Below are 17,943 nucleotides of genomic sequence, written 5' to 3'. Positions count from 1 at the left end.
ATAGATAGATAGATAGATAGATTATTGCACATTTCTTATAAGAATGGACGACTCCTCAAAGCACGGGTAACGTGAGGCTGTCGACGTGATACGGGTCTTGTACGCCTTTGCGTCATCACTACGTGCTACGCCGTCGTCCAATGGCAATAGAGGGTTTTTGAAAAAAACAGCCTTCGAGTTCATCGCTGGCTAATTCGCGAGACGTGGTGCCGGTAATATTTAATAGAAAAATAAGGCTCATTATCTCTTCGTGTTCTGTTCGTGACAGAATATCGTACTGAACTGGACCTCGGGTTATAACGGAGATCGCGCTCGTGCGGATCGGAGAACGCTGCGGGTGGAAAAAACAAGAAAAATAACACCGCGGGCAGGCTAGTCCACCTCCTAGCTTGTCATAGGCAACAAGGGGAATTTAGCGGGCAACTCAGTTAGCGGCTAGTTATGTCTTTTCGCCGACAGAATGTGAGTACCGCATCTAAAAACTTCGCTTTTGTTTTACAATCATACAATAGATAACGTTAAAACTCGTAATAGATTTCATGGTCCGAATAGTGTCGTTCTCCTTTAAGCCTCCAGTTTCGTATTTAACGTAACGTGCTAGTAAATCTGCTAACTTAGCCACCACCACTTGGCTCGATCCTTGAATGTAACATTACGTAAATTTGTCCAGTGCTTAATTTGTGTCAGCATTTAGGAATCATTGTGCTTTTTGACAGCAACCTGGACCCGGCGGCCGCAAAACATCCAATGGAACTTCAGGGTCAATGGCTTCATCGGTTGCGGGGAGCAACTCTAACAGACCCACCCCGGGAAGGTAACGCACAAGTTGGGCAGCGCCGCTCAGAAAGCCCGCGGATTGGCGTTTTAACACGAGGCCTACCGGTCAAAGTGGGCGTGACCTCAGCGCACACTCGATCTACTCGCTAGAGCGCCAATGGTTTCGAGCCTTGTTAAATTAGCAGGGGCGCTAGCCAATCGCTGCGAAGAATGTTGGAGTGACACTACTTTGGGCCAATGATAGACGACATTGTCGCAATCGGCACACATCCGCCCAGAAATAATAATGTCAACCAATAGAATTTAGATTTTAATTGATTGCCATCTTTCCCAGCTTATGGCTGCTCTCGGAGGCGGGTCGCCAGCAGTGTTTTGTTGTTGTTTTCCGATCCCATATGATTCTGTATTGTGCTCGACTTTCAACTTGAGCCATTTTAGACAGACGCCTTCAAAGAAGAGCCGGGATGCATGTGACAAAAAAGTACAAACATTAGTGCTTCCTAATCGATTTGATCGACCGTAGCGATGGGCGCGAAATGTGTGCGTTCGGCCACGTTAATGTCACGCTGTTCGTCTCGTCTTCGATACGGCGTTTGCTCGCGGTGTCCGATAACCCGCTTTGCGATCTGACGCAATTACAACACGCGCTCGGCCGCCTTTGTTTACACATTGACATTGCCGAATAATCTTTTGTCAGGATGCGCGATCAGATTAAGTCCGATCGTTATTTGGTTCCTCGCGTCGGATGGTCCTTTTGTTTTAGCACGCGCTTCACGGTGTTGTGATTGTTGTCCACACACACACACACACACACACACACACACAGAGCAGCGCCTGTAACGCCGGGGCTGTGCTTCACGTCGTCGCACGCAAACACAGCGAATTAGATACAGCTCATAAACACAAGAAATGCTTAATATACAGACTGTTCCTAGTAGTCGTTCGTCTTTTGCGTTTCGATTGATTTACTTGGTGCTATGCGCACACACATACACGTGTTTATTTAAATTATATATATTTTTTTCCTAATGATTGTTTTCTTTTTTCCATGAAGAAACAGAAACTCTGTGAAGACTCCCTCACAGTCACCACCTGTACGTAAAAGCTTGTACATTTTTTTTCCATTTGAGGATTTTAAATGTTTAGTAGTGTCTAAGTGTTTTTTTATTGCATTTTCAATTCTATTGTGTGTATGTGTGTGTTTTTTGTTTGTTTGTTTGTTAGGTGTTTGAGGGTGTGTACAACAACTCACGGATGCTCCATTTTCTCACAGCCGTGGTGGTGAGTTTTGGCACACACACAAAAAAAATCAGTTTATTGAAAACCCCCTTGTTTGATAACTTCGCTTTAGTGGTTCAGTCTTTTTAACTCCAGGGCTCACAACATGATTTGAAGGGCCCATGACTTACTTGTGATTTACTGGCTAAGAGTTCCCCCTTCCCCAAAAAGCTGAATTTGTTTCTGTTCAAAGTATTTTAGAACTTGGCATAAGATTTTTTTATTTATTTTTTTTAAGCCCATTAAAAGTTTTGTTACCATTTCCTTTCCCCAGGGCTCCAGATGTGATGTTATGGTGAAGAACGGCAGTGTGTATGAGGGAATCTTCAAGACATTAAGCTCACGTGTAAGTCAACTCTACTGATAGGATACATTTGCGCTGAATAAGTATTTCAGGGGGGCCACAGGACCTTAAAGTCTTAATGTCTTAAATAATGGTTTCCTAATAAAAAGGTCTTAAGTCTAAAATGTCTTCAATTCAGATTTGATGGGTCTTAAATATTTTTGGTCATATTACCACTAAAATATATTCAGTCTGATGGACTTAATGACTGTTTACTATCCCAATAATTGGATAGACCAAAGACACTTTTTTTTCCCCTCTCTTCCCTCCCAGCCGGTAGGTACTGCAATCACAGTAGAATAATGTTACAGCTGATCAGCCTTCTGGCTAGAAATGTTTTATATATATTTTTTTTCTTTTTTATTATTATTATTTTTTTACTTGCCTGAGTGGATAAGTAGCCTGATTAAAACAAAAAAAGGGACAAAAAAACACGAGAATTATTCTTCTAATTTTATTAGCCTACATTCAGTGAGTTGATAATGTAAAATTAGGCCTTTTGTAAATTAAAGATACAAATAAAAAAATGCAGATTTAAGTATGTAAAAGCTAATATAGCACTGATGAAAATATTGCTTCTGAGTAAATTTACACCACCATTCTATGCTTTTGTGGGGATATATTGTAGGGAATATTGTCTGCAGCTATGAAAAGTTCTCTGCATATCAAAGTAATAAATATAGTATAATATACAGTGAAAAGTGTTACATTAAATATACATATGTAATATAATGTATTTCCATTACAGGTTTAGGTCTTAAATTTCATATGAGGTGGTGTTACAAAGGCTTAAATTGATCTTGTTCATGTCTGCAGACAGGACCAAGTTCAGATATATTCAAATTGAATCTCTTGATATTGACTGTCTAATGTTTTATTTATTTGTAGTTTGTGGCCTATCTGAACAAAACCTTGTAACGTTTGTGAAGGTCTAACTTTTTTTAAATTATTTATCTTCAATATAAAGTGTGAGCTTGCGGTGGACGCAGTGCATAAAGTGAAAAATGAAGAAGGAGATGGAGGCGGTGGCGGAGGCACACCAGTCCATCCCAGGAGAGAAGAGATCACAGACACCATGATCTTTGGTCCTAATGACCTAGTCACTATGATCTGCAGGGATGTGGACCTCAACTATGCTACCAGAGGTGTGTATATGACTCTGTAGAAGTAGTGTACATGTGTAGCATTGTTAAAAATAGGAAAGTAAGACTTTGTGCACATTTTCAGACACATTTACAGACTCTGCAATTGGTTCAAGAATAAATGGTGACCACAGAGAGAAGGTCCTTCAAAGGTGGGATGGTGGCGACAGCAATGGAGAAAACTTTGACCTAGATGCAGATACAGTGAGTTCCACCAGCATGCTTGGATATCCATTAATATATGATCACAAATTAGTGTGTGTTGGTGTTTTTTTTTTTTTTTTATATGCTTGAAGCTTTTAAAACATGGCATTTTCTGCCTTTCAGTCTAATGGCTGGGATGCCAGCGAGATGTTCCGCTTCAATGAGGAGACCTACGGGGTGAAGTCCACCTATGACTCCAGTCTCTCCATGTACACGTACGTTCATGTTCTGTCATTTTTAGACTTTCCTCTCCTCAGAGAAACCTTTTGAATGTTTGAAGTGGAAAAGCCTTCTGTCCTTCAAACAGGGCCTTCATAGTTCCTTACATTCAGTCAAAACTGAACTGAAGATTTCAAGAGTCCTAAATATATACGTAGTCTTAAGTGGTCTTGAATTTGAGCATGGAAAACTGCATCATACATCATGATACTGCTTATGGCGTATGTACTAAAGATGCTTCTGGGCGTTTTTTTTTTTTTTAAGACACTGAGTTGACTTCACAGAGTTGCCCCTTAGCAGTGAATTACTGAAATTTCAAAACTTTTATGGTGTAACAAAACCTTGAAATTAAAACATTACATGGTCCGTTGCCTATTTTAGGGTTCCTCTGGAGCGGGGCAGCTCTGAGGGCTTCAGGCAGCGAGAAGCTCGAGCCGCCCGATTAGCCAGTGAGATTGAGGGCAGTTTGCAGTATCGCCACCGGGTGGCGCTGGAGAACGATGAGGGGCGAACCGAGGAAGACAAATACAGTGCTGTGCTTCGGGACAGAGAACGCGATGGAGGAGAAAGAGAGAGAGGAAGAGATAGTCCTGGGTTCTCCAGTACTGGCAGGTTCGAAAAAGTTTTTCTTTCTTTTCATCTCTCTGACCTAGTCTTTTTCCTTGGTTTAGTGATAAACTTCTGTCTGTATCTTTGTTTTAGGGTAGACAAGTACGTTCCTCTACCCCAGAGGGCAAGGGAGAGAGAAATGGGAATTTCTGGAAGGAGCGAAAGAGGAGGAGCTGTGTCCAACCTGCCTAATCGAGCAAATAGACCAGGCCCCTCAAGCTCCTCACCTAGACCCCTCCCTTCTGGAAGCGGTCAGACCCTTCCTCCTGCTGATAGGAGCAGCCCTCTGTCCGCCAGAGGAGGATACTCTGCACACCAATCACAGAGCAGCTCGCCTACACAGCCCCGCCCCTCAGAGCCGGGTCACACCAGCCCTCCTTCTCCACACACACTCCCACATTCGCTCTCAAACCCACAGTCTCTGTCAGACTCGGGGCGGCCTGTCAATGGAGGTAAGTTGTGTGTAAGAGAGCTGTTATTGTTGTTGTTTGTGATGGTTGCCGCTCTGTGTTTACTGAACATTGCATCAATCTCTTATAGTGTCATCCAGAATGTCACCTAAGTCTCAAAGGCCTGGACAGACCAACAGGAACCTGCGTACCTCAAACTCTCACTCCTCTCCTACAGGTTAAAATACACACATGTGCATATGTCTTTTGATGTATAAAGTTTTTAATACAGGGTCATTCTTAACCTTTATACGTGGCTATTGTCGTGCATTTTATTTTACAGTTGGTCAGTAATGATTATTAAATGCAAAATGCGACCTTTTATTGTATTACTTCCTAGATGAAAATTAGTGTTTATAGCTCAGCAGTGATTTTAAATAAATTATTCTTTTGTTACTATTAATATTAAAGTGGTTACAAAGAAAGAACGGCGGAGCTATTATTCTCGCTGTAGTGTTGCTGCAGCGCCATGTTCTGGAGACGCTGTGTGTCGTTGTGAAAGTGAAACCACTTTGTTTGGGTGCAAATTAGTGTTTAAGTATTCACAGTCTAGCACAGTTCAATCCAAATATTAGAAAGTGTTTAGCACATTTATGGAGAACTGATTCTTGAACATGGAGAGCAGCAGGTTGCTGGCTGTGCACAGAGGCTTTAAAGCGAGGCAATTTCAGCTGTGCAAGAGTCTAGTGCTTCTGACTCAAAGCTTGCAAGTTATATTTTCTTATTAAAAGAACCCACTACTTCCAATGCAAGTTGTGATCAGTTTAGAGCAGTGCTTGTTTGTTGTTTCTCAGATCACGAATGCAGACGTGGTGTATTGTGTATGAGGCACAATGCAACGCCACGTGTAAAAAAAAAAAAAAAAAAAAAGACCGTACAAGTCATTATAATCAGTAATTATCTGGGAAATAGTAGTAGTTTTGTTGTTTTTTGTGTGTTAAACTTAAACTGCATAAACGCACTGCATTACACTAAATACACTAAATAAGGTTCTTTTAGGGCTCTTTTTAGACTCCTTTTAACAGTAACAGTTTTTTGGTTTTTTTCCCAGGTTTCCTTGAATATAAAGTTCAGGAGACCTGGTTATTTTGTAACATAGTTGTCTGTCACCACTATCAGCTAAAAACATCCTTTAATAACACACACACCCTCACACCTTTTTTTTTTTTTTTTTTTTTTTTTTTTTTTTCCTCTCTCTCTTAAATTAACGCTTTGCTTTTTTTCTCTCCAGTCTCTCGATCCCCAAAACCAGATGCTCCTTCCCAGGATTCTCCTCTACCTAATGCTGCCTATCTGGATACCTCTTCGGTTACTATGATGACCCCCAAACCCCTGGCCCCACCCCTCTGTTCAATGTAGACGGTGAGATGTTACGTTTAAGAGGTCACACACTGTTAATTGTACATGCATCCAGTAGTCTGACTTTCTTCTTGTTACTGCAGTGAATGAAATCCTGTCAAAGGAAAGGACGGAGAGTCCAGCTAGTCCTCAGGAGGGCAAGAGCAACAAAGGTAATTCTCTTTCAGGAATTTCACTATATGTGCTTGTCATTTTACCTAAAAGTCATCTTCTCCTATTTTTTCCTTTTTCATAGTCTCTTCAGTCCAGCAGAGACCAGAATTCGAGGAGCTTCGCAAGTTTGGTAGTAATTTTAGGGTAAGCGTCTTTGGGGGGGATTATATTTTCTGTAGACAATCATATTTAAGGTTTTGTTTTTGACCATTGTCATCCGTAATGCTTCATGAGAATGTAGTGATTTTTTTTCCTCACTAAAGTTAAGTGCGCATGCTTTTATGACTTGGTTAAAGTGTCATGACTTGGAGAAGAGAAAAAACAACCCAAGACCCAAAAAAAAAAATTATTTTTATGTATTAGTATAAATATATTTATAAAAAAAAAAATTTCCTCTTGATTTTTAGCTTCTCCCTGGCTCCAGCTCCAAAACTCCGACCACTGACTCTGCTCAAGCAAACCCCGCCCATAATACACAAACAGACCCTACCCCTCTAACAGAAGCTAAAACAGCCTCACCCTCAACTCCGACCACAGAGTTTCCAGCAGAGGAGAGAAGTAGAGAGACAAATGCAGAGGGGGCGGCGACCACCACCCCTCCACCAGCCACACCCATCTCTGCACCCTCTGCCCTGTCTGGCCCTGCCTTGCAAAATACAACTGCAGAAGGGCAAACATCAGGGATGCCCCAACCTGCCAGGACCCCAGGCAGTGAGGAGGGCAAACCCGAGGCCTCTGATAGACCAGAGGGCATGACTGAGTGAGTGGAACATTAGTTAGTAAATATGTCACACCTGAGAGCTGCTAGTATGTCGTAATATTATGTCTGCTGGTATTTAATGCAATTCGTAATGTTTTCTGATGCAGTCAAGTAAAGAAATCTACACTCAATCCCAACGCCAAAGAGTTTAACCCCACCAAGGCTCCTCTCAGCATGGTGAGAGCACTTCTCTTTTCCTTCTTTCTCTTATGTTTCCTCCTATATAGCTGTTAAATGTAGCAACCCGAGGTGACCTGTCTTCTTCGCAGGTGAAGCCCTCAGCCACTCCCACCCCGCCACGGCCAACTCCGCCCAGCCCCACAGTGGTGTTGCAGCCTCCGCCAGGCCAGGGAGCCATTTATAATACTCCGTACCTGAGCTATGTCCCACCCATACAGATACAGGGCCACTCTGTACAGGTCTGTATCCCTGCGCCTCATACATATCTTTACACAAAATACAAGAATTTCATAATGGTGGTTTGCAAACTCCAACACCCACCCACCTTTTCTTTCTCTTTCCTTTTATTAGGCACCTCAGATGTACCAATATCAAATGGCAGCTGTCAGTCAAGGGAAGTACCAAAGAACAAAAGGTGATGTCTGTGTTATGTATCATTATTGTTTGTGCTAATTATGTACTTTATACTTCCATAAATGGCACTTAGAAAATTGGTGTCCATTAGGCTAAAATTCACTGATGTGAAGCTGGATGTGATAAAGGCCTATAAGCCGTAATGGTGCCATGCTTTGGCACACACTTATTGTACTCTCACATATTTTTTAGGATGGATAGTATAAACATTGGGCCACACATTCATACTCCGTGTTACTTTCTTCAACTGTCTCAGGTTCGGTGGTGACTTCTCGCCCGGACCACAGCTCTTCAGCGCCCCCTATGATCCAGGCTGCGGCATCAGCAGCAGGACCCCCTCTGGTGGCGTCTCCTTACCCTCCCTCGTATCTGCAGTACAACCAGGTCATACAAGCAATGCCCCACTACCCCGGACAGGTACCTGCCTGCATTTGTTCTACTGAACACATGATTCTAGTAAATTTCTTCAATGAATTGATTTCATACTCTCACTCACTCTCTCTCTCCAAGGTATACTCTATGCTTCAGGGTGGACCACGAATGCTTGGATCAGGAGGGCACCCGCAGCCCCTGGGTCCTCCAGGCCCCCAATATCCCGGTCAAACTGAAGGACCACCAGCCCCTCAGCAGGGCATGTATGGTAAGGGTTATTTTCTTAATTTTCTTTTCGTAGACTGGATTCATTTTGTATATGTTTCTTGTACAGTGTTATCAGCGCTCCTTTCTCTTTCTTCAGCTCCACAGTCATTCTCTCATCACTCTGGTTCCATCCATCATCCCCAGCCCTCCAGCACCCCCACAGGCAGCCAGCCACCCCCCCAACACCCGCCCCAGTCCAGGACAGGTACATCCGCCACAACTTTCTCAAAATGCTTCTACAAGAGATCCCCTCAGGTTTCACTAAATATGTACTGTACTGATTCCTCTCATAGTCTGGTCAGTCTGGTCCTCAGCCTCAGTCTTTGTATCACTCTGGGCCGCTGTCAGCCCCTACGCCCCCTAACCTTCCCCCAGGACACAGCTCTCCACAGGCCTCCTACTCCCTTCAGGGCTACAGCCTGCCGGGACACCAGCCCCTACCTCACCCCTACTCCTCTTTAGGACAGCTGGCACAGGTGAAGACCGCAAGCACGCACAAAACAACCTTAGAAATGTGACCGGGATAAACAAATATACTGGATTAAAAATAGAAAAAAAAAACTTTTTATACTGGTTTTATGTTTGGTGTCCCAGAGAACCCAAAAAAGTAAGGTACAACAGGGTGGGTTAAACATCAGAATTTTTACCAGGTGTTTTTAGTATTCCTTTTTTTTTTTTTTTTTATAATTTCCTTTTTTTATTTTGTGTTCATGGCTTCTCGTTGTTTCAGACTCATGTTCCAGGTGCTCTCTCGGGTCCTCACCACTCAGGAGGTCACGGCCCTCCACCTGTGATGTTGCTTCATGCCCCACCACCTCCCCCTCAGCAGGGATCTGGCCCCCAGCACGGACCTCCTCCACCCCAGCAGGCACCCCACCAGCACTACACCTACATTGGACCTCAGGGTGAGTTTCTTGCACACAAACTTTTTTTTGCAGTCAAATAATTTTGTGTCCTGAAAGCTACAAGCTTATAGAATCCAATCCCCAGTTGAACATTAGGTGTAATATTTAAAATGCAGCAATGTGCAAGTGCACTTCCCAACATTTTGTCTTGCATTATTCAGTTATTCATTTGTATTACAGATGATTTAATAAAATTTCTGTGCTCCCATCAGTGCCAGTGCAGGCCCATCCTCCCCAGCAGATTCCTTTCCACCCTTCTGGAAACTGACAGAGCGGCTGAGACTGTGCCGATCACCACAGTGTAACAGAAAGCGCCCCCATCTGGATCTTCTGTGTGATCGCATATTCATTTGTACATAATATCCAGCTGAACAGATTTTTGTTTTAGATACCTCTGGCAAGACTGAATGTGCTTGTTTTATTATTTTTTTTTTTTTTTCCTTTTTGTTATTTTTAATTTGAGTGGACGGGGACACATAGTGTCTAAAGCAGAAAGAGGGAACGAGTGAGCGTTGTGAGACGAGTGAGACAAAACAAAAATGGAAAGAATGAGGGACATTTTTATAAAAATACAATGACCTCTCCCTTTGTCCTCAACCCCCTTATTAAATAAGCAAATAATAAATGGTTAAAAAAAAAAGAACAAAAAAATACAAAAAAAGTGTATAAAAATAAATTTTTAAACTCTCCTTTTTGTCTTGTGTTTTGAATGCATTTTTTTTTTTTTTTTACGACTGGCTTTTGCTAAATCAAGCCATTATTACAATTCATATTATAGCAACATACACCATATAAATTGTAAAACTTTTATTGTAAAATGTATTTTGCCATTTACAAACCAATAGTTAACATGTTCATTAAGTCGAAAAGCTATATATTACATGGAAGAAAAGATCATATTTGAAAGTAAAAGCCTGGATGCAGTACACAGTAAACAGCAAATGTTAACTTAAAGTATATATAAAAACATTCTCAGGTATCGTCAGGATTGAGGGAAGTCTTCTGTGGTGAAGCACTATAAAATGTAAGGCACAGGTAAATCTGAACTCCTGGCAGACGGATGATACTTTGCTCATTTCATCAAAGGCAAATCCTGAAGAAAGTGGAATAAGATGGGTTTTTTTTTTCTCTTCCATTCATAGGACAATCTAAATACAGTAAAATAGAACTCCACAGTACCTTAATTATTGTAAATTAGGGTCTGTGTTGACATAATCGGAGCTATCCCGTTCATCACTGCTTTGACTTCCACAGGACAGACCTGGTGAGGAGGAGGAGCATAAACATTAATGAAGCAATTTTTTGGGATGTTGATCATATAAAAAAATCATTGTAATATTTATAAACAATTATATATTTTATTTTTACTTGTAATATATTTTGCTACTACTGTGTTTGTAAAGTTTTATCAAAGAGCAGCCTGCATTTGGAAAAGATTTAAAAAAAAAACAAATGTTACTGTTTAGAAAGACTTCTGCTCACCAAGTCTTTATTTGATTTAAAATACAGCAAGGAAAATATTTAATATTTGTACTATTTAAAATAACTTTTCTATTTGAATATATTTAAAAGTAAATTTATTCCTGTGATTTTCAAAGCTGAATGTTTAGCATCATTGCTCCAGTCACATGAGCTGTTAGAAATCATTCTAATATTCTGATTTGCTGCTTTAAAAACATTTATTTTTCTGATGCTGAAAACAGCCAAGTCAAATTTCAGAACAGAATATTCAGGAGAACAGCATTAATCTGAAATAAAGTCTTTTGTATCATTATAAATGTCACTTTTGATATATTTAAAGCATCCTTGCTAAACAAGTTTTACTAATGTAAAACAGCCTTTTCAATCAACTACTGTAGAAGGGGCATGTGCTCACAGGAATCTCAGAATGACCCTATTTGTGAATGCAGATTTTAAAATAGGAATTAAAAAAAAAACCTGGGGGGACTTTTATCATTATAGGATGGGTGTGTACACACACTTTCAACACACATTTATGTTTAAACAACTTATGAATATATATACATATACACACACACACAAACATAATAAATATGCATAGTACACACACATCAATTCAAATAGATAGCAGTTAAATAGTAAAAATGTTCAACAATATTACTGTTTTTGCTGTATTTTGGCTTGGTGAGCATAAAAAAAATAAATAAACTTATAAGAAAATTCATACTGTTAAAAATGCATGTACACATGTATGTGTGCTATTAAACGAGAAAGAAAGAAAGGAAGAAAGAAACACTTACTATAGGTTTGTTTTCTTTGGTCTTGAGAATTTTTACAATTTTCATAATCTGGAATGTCTGTAAAAAAAAAAAAAAACCAAACACCACAGCATACACAAGTTAGGATATGCCTTGCAGCGTCGCTTTGTGGTCATTACTTCTGTTCAGCATGTAGTACCTGAGTCCGATTCATCCACATACATCTCGTAGTCAAATATAACTTCGGGCACATTCTCATCCTTTTCTACATTTATGTACGGTTCTCCTGCAAAGTTAGCATCAACATTTCCAGAGGGTGTTACGACCTTCTCAACCAATGTATTTATAATGAAACATATTTAACGTCAGATCCTCTACCTGAGCTCTGGGATGAAGCTCTGCTGGGTCTCTGAGACAGAGTGACTGGCGAGTCTGGAAGAACAACTCTGGAGAAAAGAAAGTTGTGTATGGACAATGATTCAGCCTGATCAGCAGCTTCAAATGATTTGTGCAGATCTAGGACCATGCAGGTGCGCTCTTACATGTATTCGCTTGGAGGCTGAACGTACGGCTCATCGTCGCTCTCTACAGAAGAGTCATATTCAGCATTAGTTCTCGTTCATTCGCGACGACTTCACATATAACACATATTCAGTTAACAATCTGCAAACTACCCAGAATTACAACGCAAAAATGATTTCTGACCATGGCCATTGGCACGACTGCTGATTCCTTCCTCACCGTTTTGATTCACATAACTGGCTTGACTTCCAGCTAGAGACGATGAGAAATATGCGCCTTAGTGAAACACTTCTTTAAATATACTTGCATAGCACCTTTAATACATAAAGAGAAGCTCAAAATGCTGTAAAACAATTATTGCAATAGCAATAAAAATGCAAAATTACAATTACATAAAGAAAACAGAATAAACTGAAATCAGTTACCTTAAAAATATACAGCTGTCAACGTTTAAATGGGTTAAATAAAGGTTAAAGTTGTTCTAATACAAGCACGCATTTTGGTTTTAGTTTTCAAGGCAACTTTAATGAAAGTTCAAAGTTCAAATGTTGACTTCTATAAACCTACATATTAAAAAGCTAAGCATCGTTTGTGCCATACAGCTCTGAATTGTAATGACGCAGCAGTAGACGCTGGCACGTTGTCATCCCATCTCCATTATATTTAAAATATTATGATTAGTGTATGTCACTCACTTTCTGAGGGAGGACAGGAGGGCACCTTTGTGACGGTGATAGACGGTGAACTGAGCGAACTGAGGAAAGAAGAGTGGTTATAAAGACACTAGCGCGGTCTGTGGGTACTGTGCGTCTGTGTTTGTGTGGGAACTCACTTGGGTAGGTAGGGTCCGATTCTGCCGTGATCCGTATGGTGCTCATCTGAATATATAAAGGGATGAGGCAAACACTACTTAGGCAATGTAGACATTTATACTGAACTATGCAGACACAACAGTTTGTGAGTTATGTTGTGTGTTAGAAGAGGAAAGTGTATTTACATGTTGACACAGGATGCCGAACCACAAAACCTGATCTGTATGAAGAGAGACAGCGTTGAGCTCACACGCATAAAACAAACACCAATTATATAATGTAAGTGTGTATGAAAATGATGAGTGAATTCGTGTAGCTGACGAGATCCCGATTTAAGGAAGAGCCTGATTTCTTACGTTGCGTTGTATTCTGAGTCACTGGACCTCTGATGGATGGATGCTATAAAAGAAAGATAATTACATCATCCCAGTTTTTTTCCAGGCAAAAATATATGCTCTGAAGAGTGAAGCTAACTGAAATGCATTTATGAAATTGTAGCCTATTTCAGTGGCAAGAAAATACATTTCAGTTCTATAGCCTAGGCCTACTACATTTAGGCTAAACCCAAATGTGGCTGGAATCATATTGCTAATGATTTAATGTTTAATAATTAAACGTGTAAATGTTGTTGTTTTTTTCTTGGATTGAACTATACGGAGGCCAACATATATGGATTAATACTTAAATACTTCAATTCGTTATTAAAAACGTTATTTTACAGCATGCATTTTTAAATGTATTTTCATATAGGAAAAAAAAATGTATGTTGGTCAAAAATAACAAAACTATGTAAACATTGTGTGTGATACTTATTTTTGGCTCAGAAAAACAAAAAACAAAATTGCAATTAATTTAAACAAGACAAAACTTAAAACAAATTATTATTATTTTTATTTGGGGAAGGGGGTTGGAGTATATAAAGCAGTATATAAAGCAAATATATAACACTTATTATTACATTATATTTTATACTACTGTACACGTACATTCTTAAACGTATTAGGCTAAATATATTTGAAATCATAATTTCATAATAATCATTTTGAAGCCTAAGTTTACATGCACTTTACGAGGGCTTTGCGTGTCCTGGGTTCGGCTCGTGGACCTTTACCGATCCCGCCAAAAAGACACCGATAACCGTTGGACGGATTCAACTAGCACATGAACCAGATATTTCAAGAAAGCTTCGTGCACACACGGTAAGCAGGCTATGGTCGTGCATCGCCTGCGTGTTTTCACGGAGCATGCGCAGAAAGCCGGTCTCCGCGACGAAGCGGCGTTTTGAGCGCGTGCCGTGAAACACAAGCGATACACAACGAAAAAGTCTTCAGTTCCTAATATACCAAGCATATAGGCTATTATTGGACAGAAATATGTTGACTGCAGCTCGACTACACAAAAAAATCGTTAATGCGCGTGTATGTCGCATATATAGGTCTACAAGTCTTTCTCAGGGTTATTGTTACAGCTGTGCAAAACCATGTTGTGAGTATTTACATTTATATCATTGTTAACATAAAGCTTTGATGAGAATTTTTTTTATTATTATTACAGATAAAAGTTAGGGGCCTTACTTGGTTGTTTATGTCCCCAGCAGTATGTGCAAAGACTGGCTGCAAGGATGATTGACAGGAAGAGAGCCCCGCCTACCACAGACAGCAGTGCAGTGAAGTCCATAACTGAGGAGACAACCGAAAACATGGATTTATGACAGTATTAGGCCATAGCAGGGAGCAACGTCGTTCTTCTATTCGTGACCTCTTTAAAACATTATTCACGATCATTTACTTCTTAGCATTTAAAACTCTGTTATTAAAACCGAAGAGCTGCTCTGATCTCCACCATAGATATTTAGATATTTAGATCTGTAGATCTTTCCGGCTACTTTATCATGGTCTTGCAGATCTTGGTGTTGATGAGCAGCGTGTCTAATCGTCATTCGGAAATGTTAGTAATTCTGTTCTTAACCAGTATATAAAGCATGTACTTTCAAATTGAATACACTTTTAATCTATATACAGTCTCTGTTTCTGAAAATAAACTCTCTCGCTAGATTAATTGGTCTATTAATAATGCCAAATAATTCACATCCTAAATCTCAGATGATGTATCGTGTTGATGGCGTTTAGTGGTAGTAATAGCATTTTAAATAGTTTGCCATAACATGCTGGACTCATATTTTATGGATAATGTTTTAGCTTGCATTTTGGGCATCCAATTAAATAATTTCATACTTTGCAAAATTCAACAAAATTTCAATTTAAAAATAACATAAATATGTAAATAATGTGGTTTTACAGGGTTAGTCCAAAAAAAACCCCCAAAAACAAACAAAAAACCCCCCCAAACATTATTTATAGTAATAAAGCTTTAAATATGTAATAATCAAAATCTAACTTTTCAAAACCTTTTTAATGTGTCGAACCAAAACAAAAAGACATTTAATCTGACAAAACATTAATAAAAAAGTGAAAAAAATCTGGGACATGAGAACACGGAAGTTGAAGAAACACACTTAGTGTTTTGTATTTTTCTTTCACTTAAGAATAAACATCAAAATACGTATCGATTTCTTTTCCAAATAGTCCTTCTGGCAATGCATTATTCACTTGCTTTAGATAAATACAGTCTGCTTCGTTAACACTCAAATATAAAATAAACTCCTGATTACCTCAACTTGCATCACTGTGTGCATTTTAATGGATACACAACAATTTCGGAGCGGTCAGAGCTTTTCAGATGAAACATCTGACAAATAAGGCAAATTCTCAATCTGCGAAAACTCACTCAGCATCACCTGCCTTGCAAGCTTTTACACTCCTCTATATATGTGATACGTGTGGCTGTCTGTGGTTGCATTCAGTGCCAGGAAACGGATTTCCTGTATTTTGCAGTTAGATGAGAAAAAAAACCGACATATTATGGTCTGGGCCTCTCTTAGTTCCAGAGATGTCAGGTTATAGCAAACTACCACCTAGAGCTCCCCGAAAAAGCAGGGCAAATGTCAGCCTTACCTAAATTTGAGAAAAAACCTAAACTAAATACAATCAAAGCTGCCTTGAGCAACCAGCATGAGAGACATTTTGAAAACCAAATCAGTGTTATAGTGCAATTTACCGTGGACTTTTATTATTACAACAAGACAGGACTCGTTTAAATACAAAAAAAAGATTTGTAAGACGAGTAATTATGGTCAGCGCGTGCTTTCCGCAACTGATTTTACATGAATGTTGATGTAACTGACTTGACGAAGGACAGTGAATGTGATAATAAGACCTTTTGACCCTCTGATCTTTATCACACTACAGCCATATTACCATTTAGAGTCAATTAGCAAGAAAACAATACATCTATATAAACCGTTTATGCCAAAAAGGTATGTTTGCCGATTTGCATAGACAATAGACTATGTGTTTCGAAATTATAATGTGAATTAATATGAAGTCAGCACCCGAAATTGTAGATGAATAAGTCGTCTTTTTCACTGTAGCGTGTCAACCAAGCTGACACTAAATGGCACGTTACTTCCCCTGAAGAAAACCAAAGGTCATCAACACTGATTGAAAGCTACATAGCATAGACTGTAAGATTTCTTTACCATTTGTAGAACAGGGTGAAAAGTGACTAAGCGAATGAGTATTACTGTATTCAAACCCGAACCCTCTGTATCAACGCAGAAAAGTTGCCGGTATCAGTTGAAGTAAAGTAAAAAGCTTACCAGTATCAGCAGCAGCTATCAAGTCAATCGAGACACCACACGCTCTTCTCAGCAGAAATCTGCAACCAAAGTGCCGACCAGCTCTCTCTCTCACACACACACACACACACGCTGCAATTACACAAATCACACCTATGTCAAGGCTCACACTGACGGTGCCACCATTTTTTACTCTTACTCCCTCACTACTTGTTCCTCAATTGTTCTCCTTAAGTTGACCTCTCAACCAAAACTTAAGCAATCCCATTCGTCAGTTGCCCAATATGCTCATATCTGCCGAAGTTAATTTTCCTATGTTTTTACTTCATATGACCCGCCGAGGTGTGTCCTGATCTACAGGGCCTTTGCTGCAAAGAACTTCACTTTCAGGTTTCTTCCCTCGCTGCTCTTGCTCTCTACCTCCTCATAGGCTCACAGAAAGCGCTGTTCCGTCGCTTCCACCAGTCAGCATCATTTTTTCTCCCTCTTCATCTCTGTAACTGGCTGATCTCTCGCTCATTTCACCTCCCTTCTTGTTTCGTATCTTATATCTGAAGGTTCAGTTTTCTGTCTCCATGCAGATTTGATAGCATTTCTTTCTTAATTTTTTCATTTGTCAGATGTTAGACCCAGAAGATAAAGTCATTATTTCGTGATTTTCTGGAAAACCTCCTTTTAGAAAGCAGTATGTTAAATTGACCGCAACAGATCATACATTTGTGGTGCCCCATTGCAAGATTTAAAGTCATAATAATAATAATAGGGGGTCATTTTTTTAATAAAGTGTCACAGAACACGGATGTTTGTCTGTCTGTTAAAATCCTTGCCTGGTTTGAACTATAAATGTTAATTTGTTGCTTCGTTACGGCGGACAATGAGTCATAATTTCTCAATCTTGCCTCCCACTCTTGTGGCATTTTGTGGGGTTCTTGTAACCTGCACAAACACCAATTACGGGAATGACATACTGGTACATTATATTGTCACAAGCACAGCATCATCCACCGAAATGTTCCACTGCAAAACAATGCGTGCTTCGGTTCAGGCGCTTCGGTTTTCATAATTCATTCACAAGACTAATTTTCACAGTAAATTTACCAAACACACTTGCATCTCTATATCCCACCTACAAACAGGAAACCACAGCAACTGAAAAACTTTATGATCATCGTTCTTGCCACTGCAAAGAGAGAGAAAACGCAAACATGCAAGAGACGGAGAGGAAGATCTAAAGCAGAAATAAAAAATACTCACCATTATTT

General features: G+C 39.7%; 2 protein-coding genes across 5 annotated transcripts; one reads left to right on the top strand and one right to left on the bottom strand.

Moving 5' to 3' along the window:
- Nucleotides 1–150: 150 nt before the first annotated feature.
- atxn2l (ataxin 2-like) lies at nt 151–10,120 on the top strand. The gene is given in 26 exon segments (XM_043235643.1): nt 151–462; nt 717–814; nt 1,832–1,871; nt 2,002–2,058; nt 2,330–2,401; nt 3,366–3,543; nt 3,626–3,744; nt 3,868–3,959; nt 4,345–4,575; nt 4,666–5,024; nt 5,113–5,199; nt 6,253–6,351; nt 6,354–6,383; nt 6,464–6,532; nt 6,616–6,677; nt 6,941–7,293; nt 7,401–7,470; nt 7,563–7,712; nt 7,825–7,888; nt 8,144–8,304; nt 8,398–8,527; nt 8,624–8,714; nt 8,716–8,731; nt 8,820–9,002; nt 9,257–9,431; nt 9,644–10,120. Coding segments are annotated over 26 exon segments (3,063 nt in total). The 5' UTR covers nt 151–441; the 3' UTR covers nt 9,700–10,120.
- A 103-nt stretch (nt 10,121–10,223) lies between these two features.
- On the bottom strand, nt 10,224–17,867 carry lat (linker for activation of T cells). Of its 4 annotated transcripts, XM_043233996.1 has the most exons (14): nt 16,703–17,867; nt 16,436–16,514; nt 14,559–14,663; nt 13,341–13,383; nt 13,170–13,204; nt 13,005–13,050; nt 12,868–12,926; nt 12,356–12,424; nt 12,193–12,235; nt 12,029–12,096; nt 11,850–11,936; nt 11,693–11,749; nt 10,611–10,692; nt 10,224–10,524 (listed from the first exon to the last, which is right to left on the bottom strand). In XM_043233996.1, the coding sequence occupies exons 3-13, from the start codon at nt 14,659–14,661 to the stop codon at nt 10,616–10,618; spliced, it is 687 nt and encodes a 228-aa protein (XP_043089931.1). In that variant the 5' UTR covers nt 14,662–14,663; nt 16,436–16,514; nt 16,703–17,867; the 3' UTR covers nt 10,224–10,524; nt 10,611–10,615. The 4 variants fall into 4 exon arrangements, with proteins under 4 accessions (XP_043089931.1, XP_043089930.1, XP_043089933.1 ...); XM_043233995.1 differs by lacking the exon at nt 16,436–16,514; XM_043233998.1 differs by lacking the exon at nt 16,436–16,514 and having other exon boundaries at nt 12,392–12,424.
- Between the last annotated feature and the right edge of the window lie 76 nt (nt 17,868–17,943).

Source organism: Puntigrus tetrazona, chromosome 3, assembly GCF_018831695.1.
Source record: "Puntigrus tetrazona isolate hp1 chromosome 3, ASM1883169v1, whole genome shotgun sequence".
NCBI classification, from domain to species: Eukaryota; Metazoa; Chordata; class Actinopteri; order Cypriniformes; family Cyprinidae; genus Puntigrus; species Puntigrus tetrazona.
The sequence above is the reverse complement of the archived record's forward strand: the minus strand, read 5'-3'. Positions and strand labels throughout refer to the sequence as shown.

Coding starts and splice junctions, on each gene's coding strand:
- lat (XM_043233996.1), bottom strand. CDS start 14,661: ATGGACTTCACTGCACTGCTGTCTGTGGTAGGCGGGGCTCTCTTCCTG. Junction 12,927..13,004: donor ATCGGACCCTACCTACCCAA/GTGAGTTCCCAC, acceptor TTCTTTCCTCAG/TTCGCTCAGTTCACCGTCTA. Junction 12,425..12,867: donor CTCCTGTCCTCCCTCAGAAA/GTGAGTGACATA, acceptor CATCGTCTCTAG/CTGGAAGTCAAGCCAGTTAT.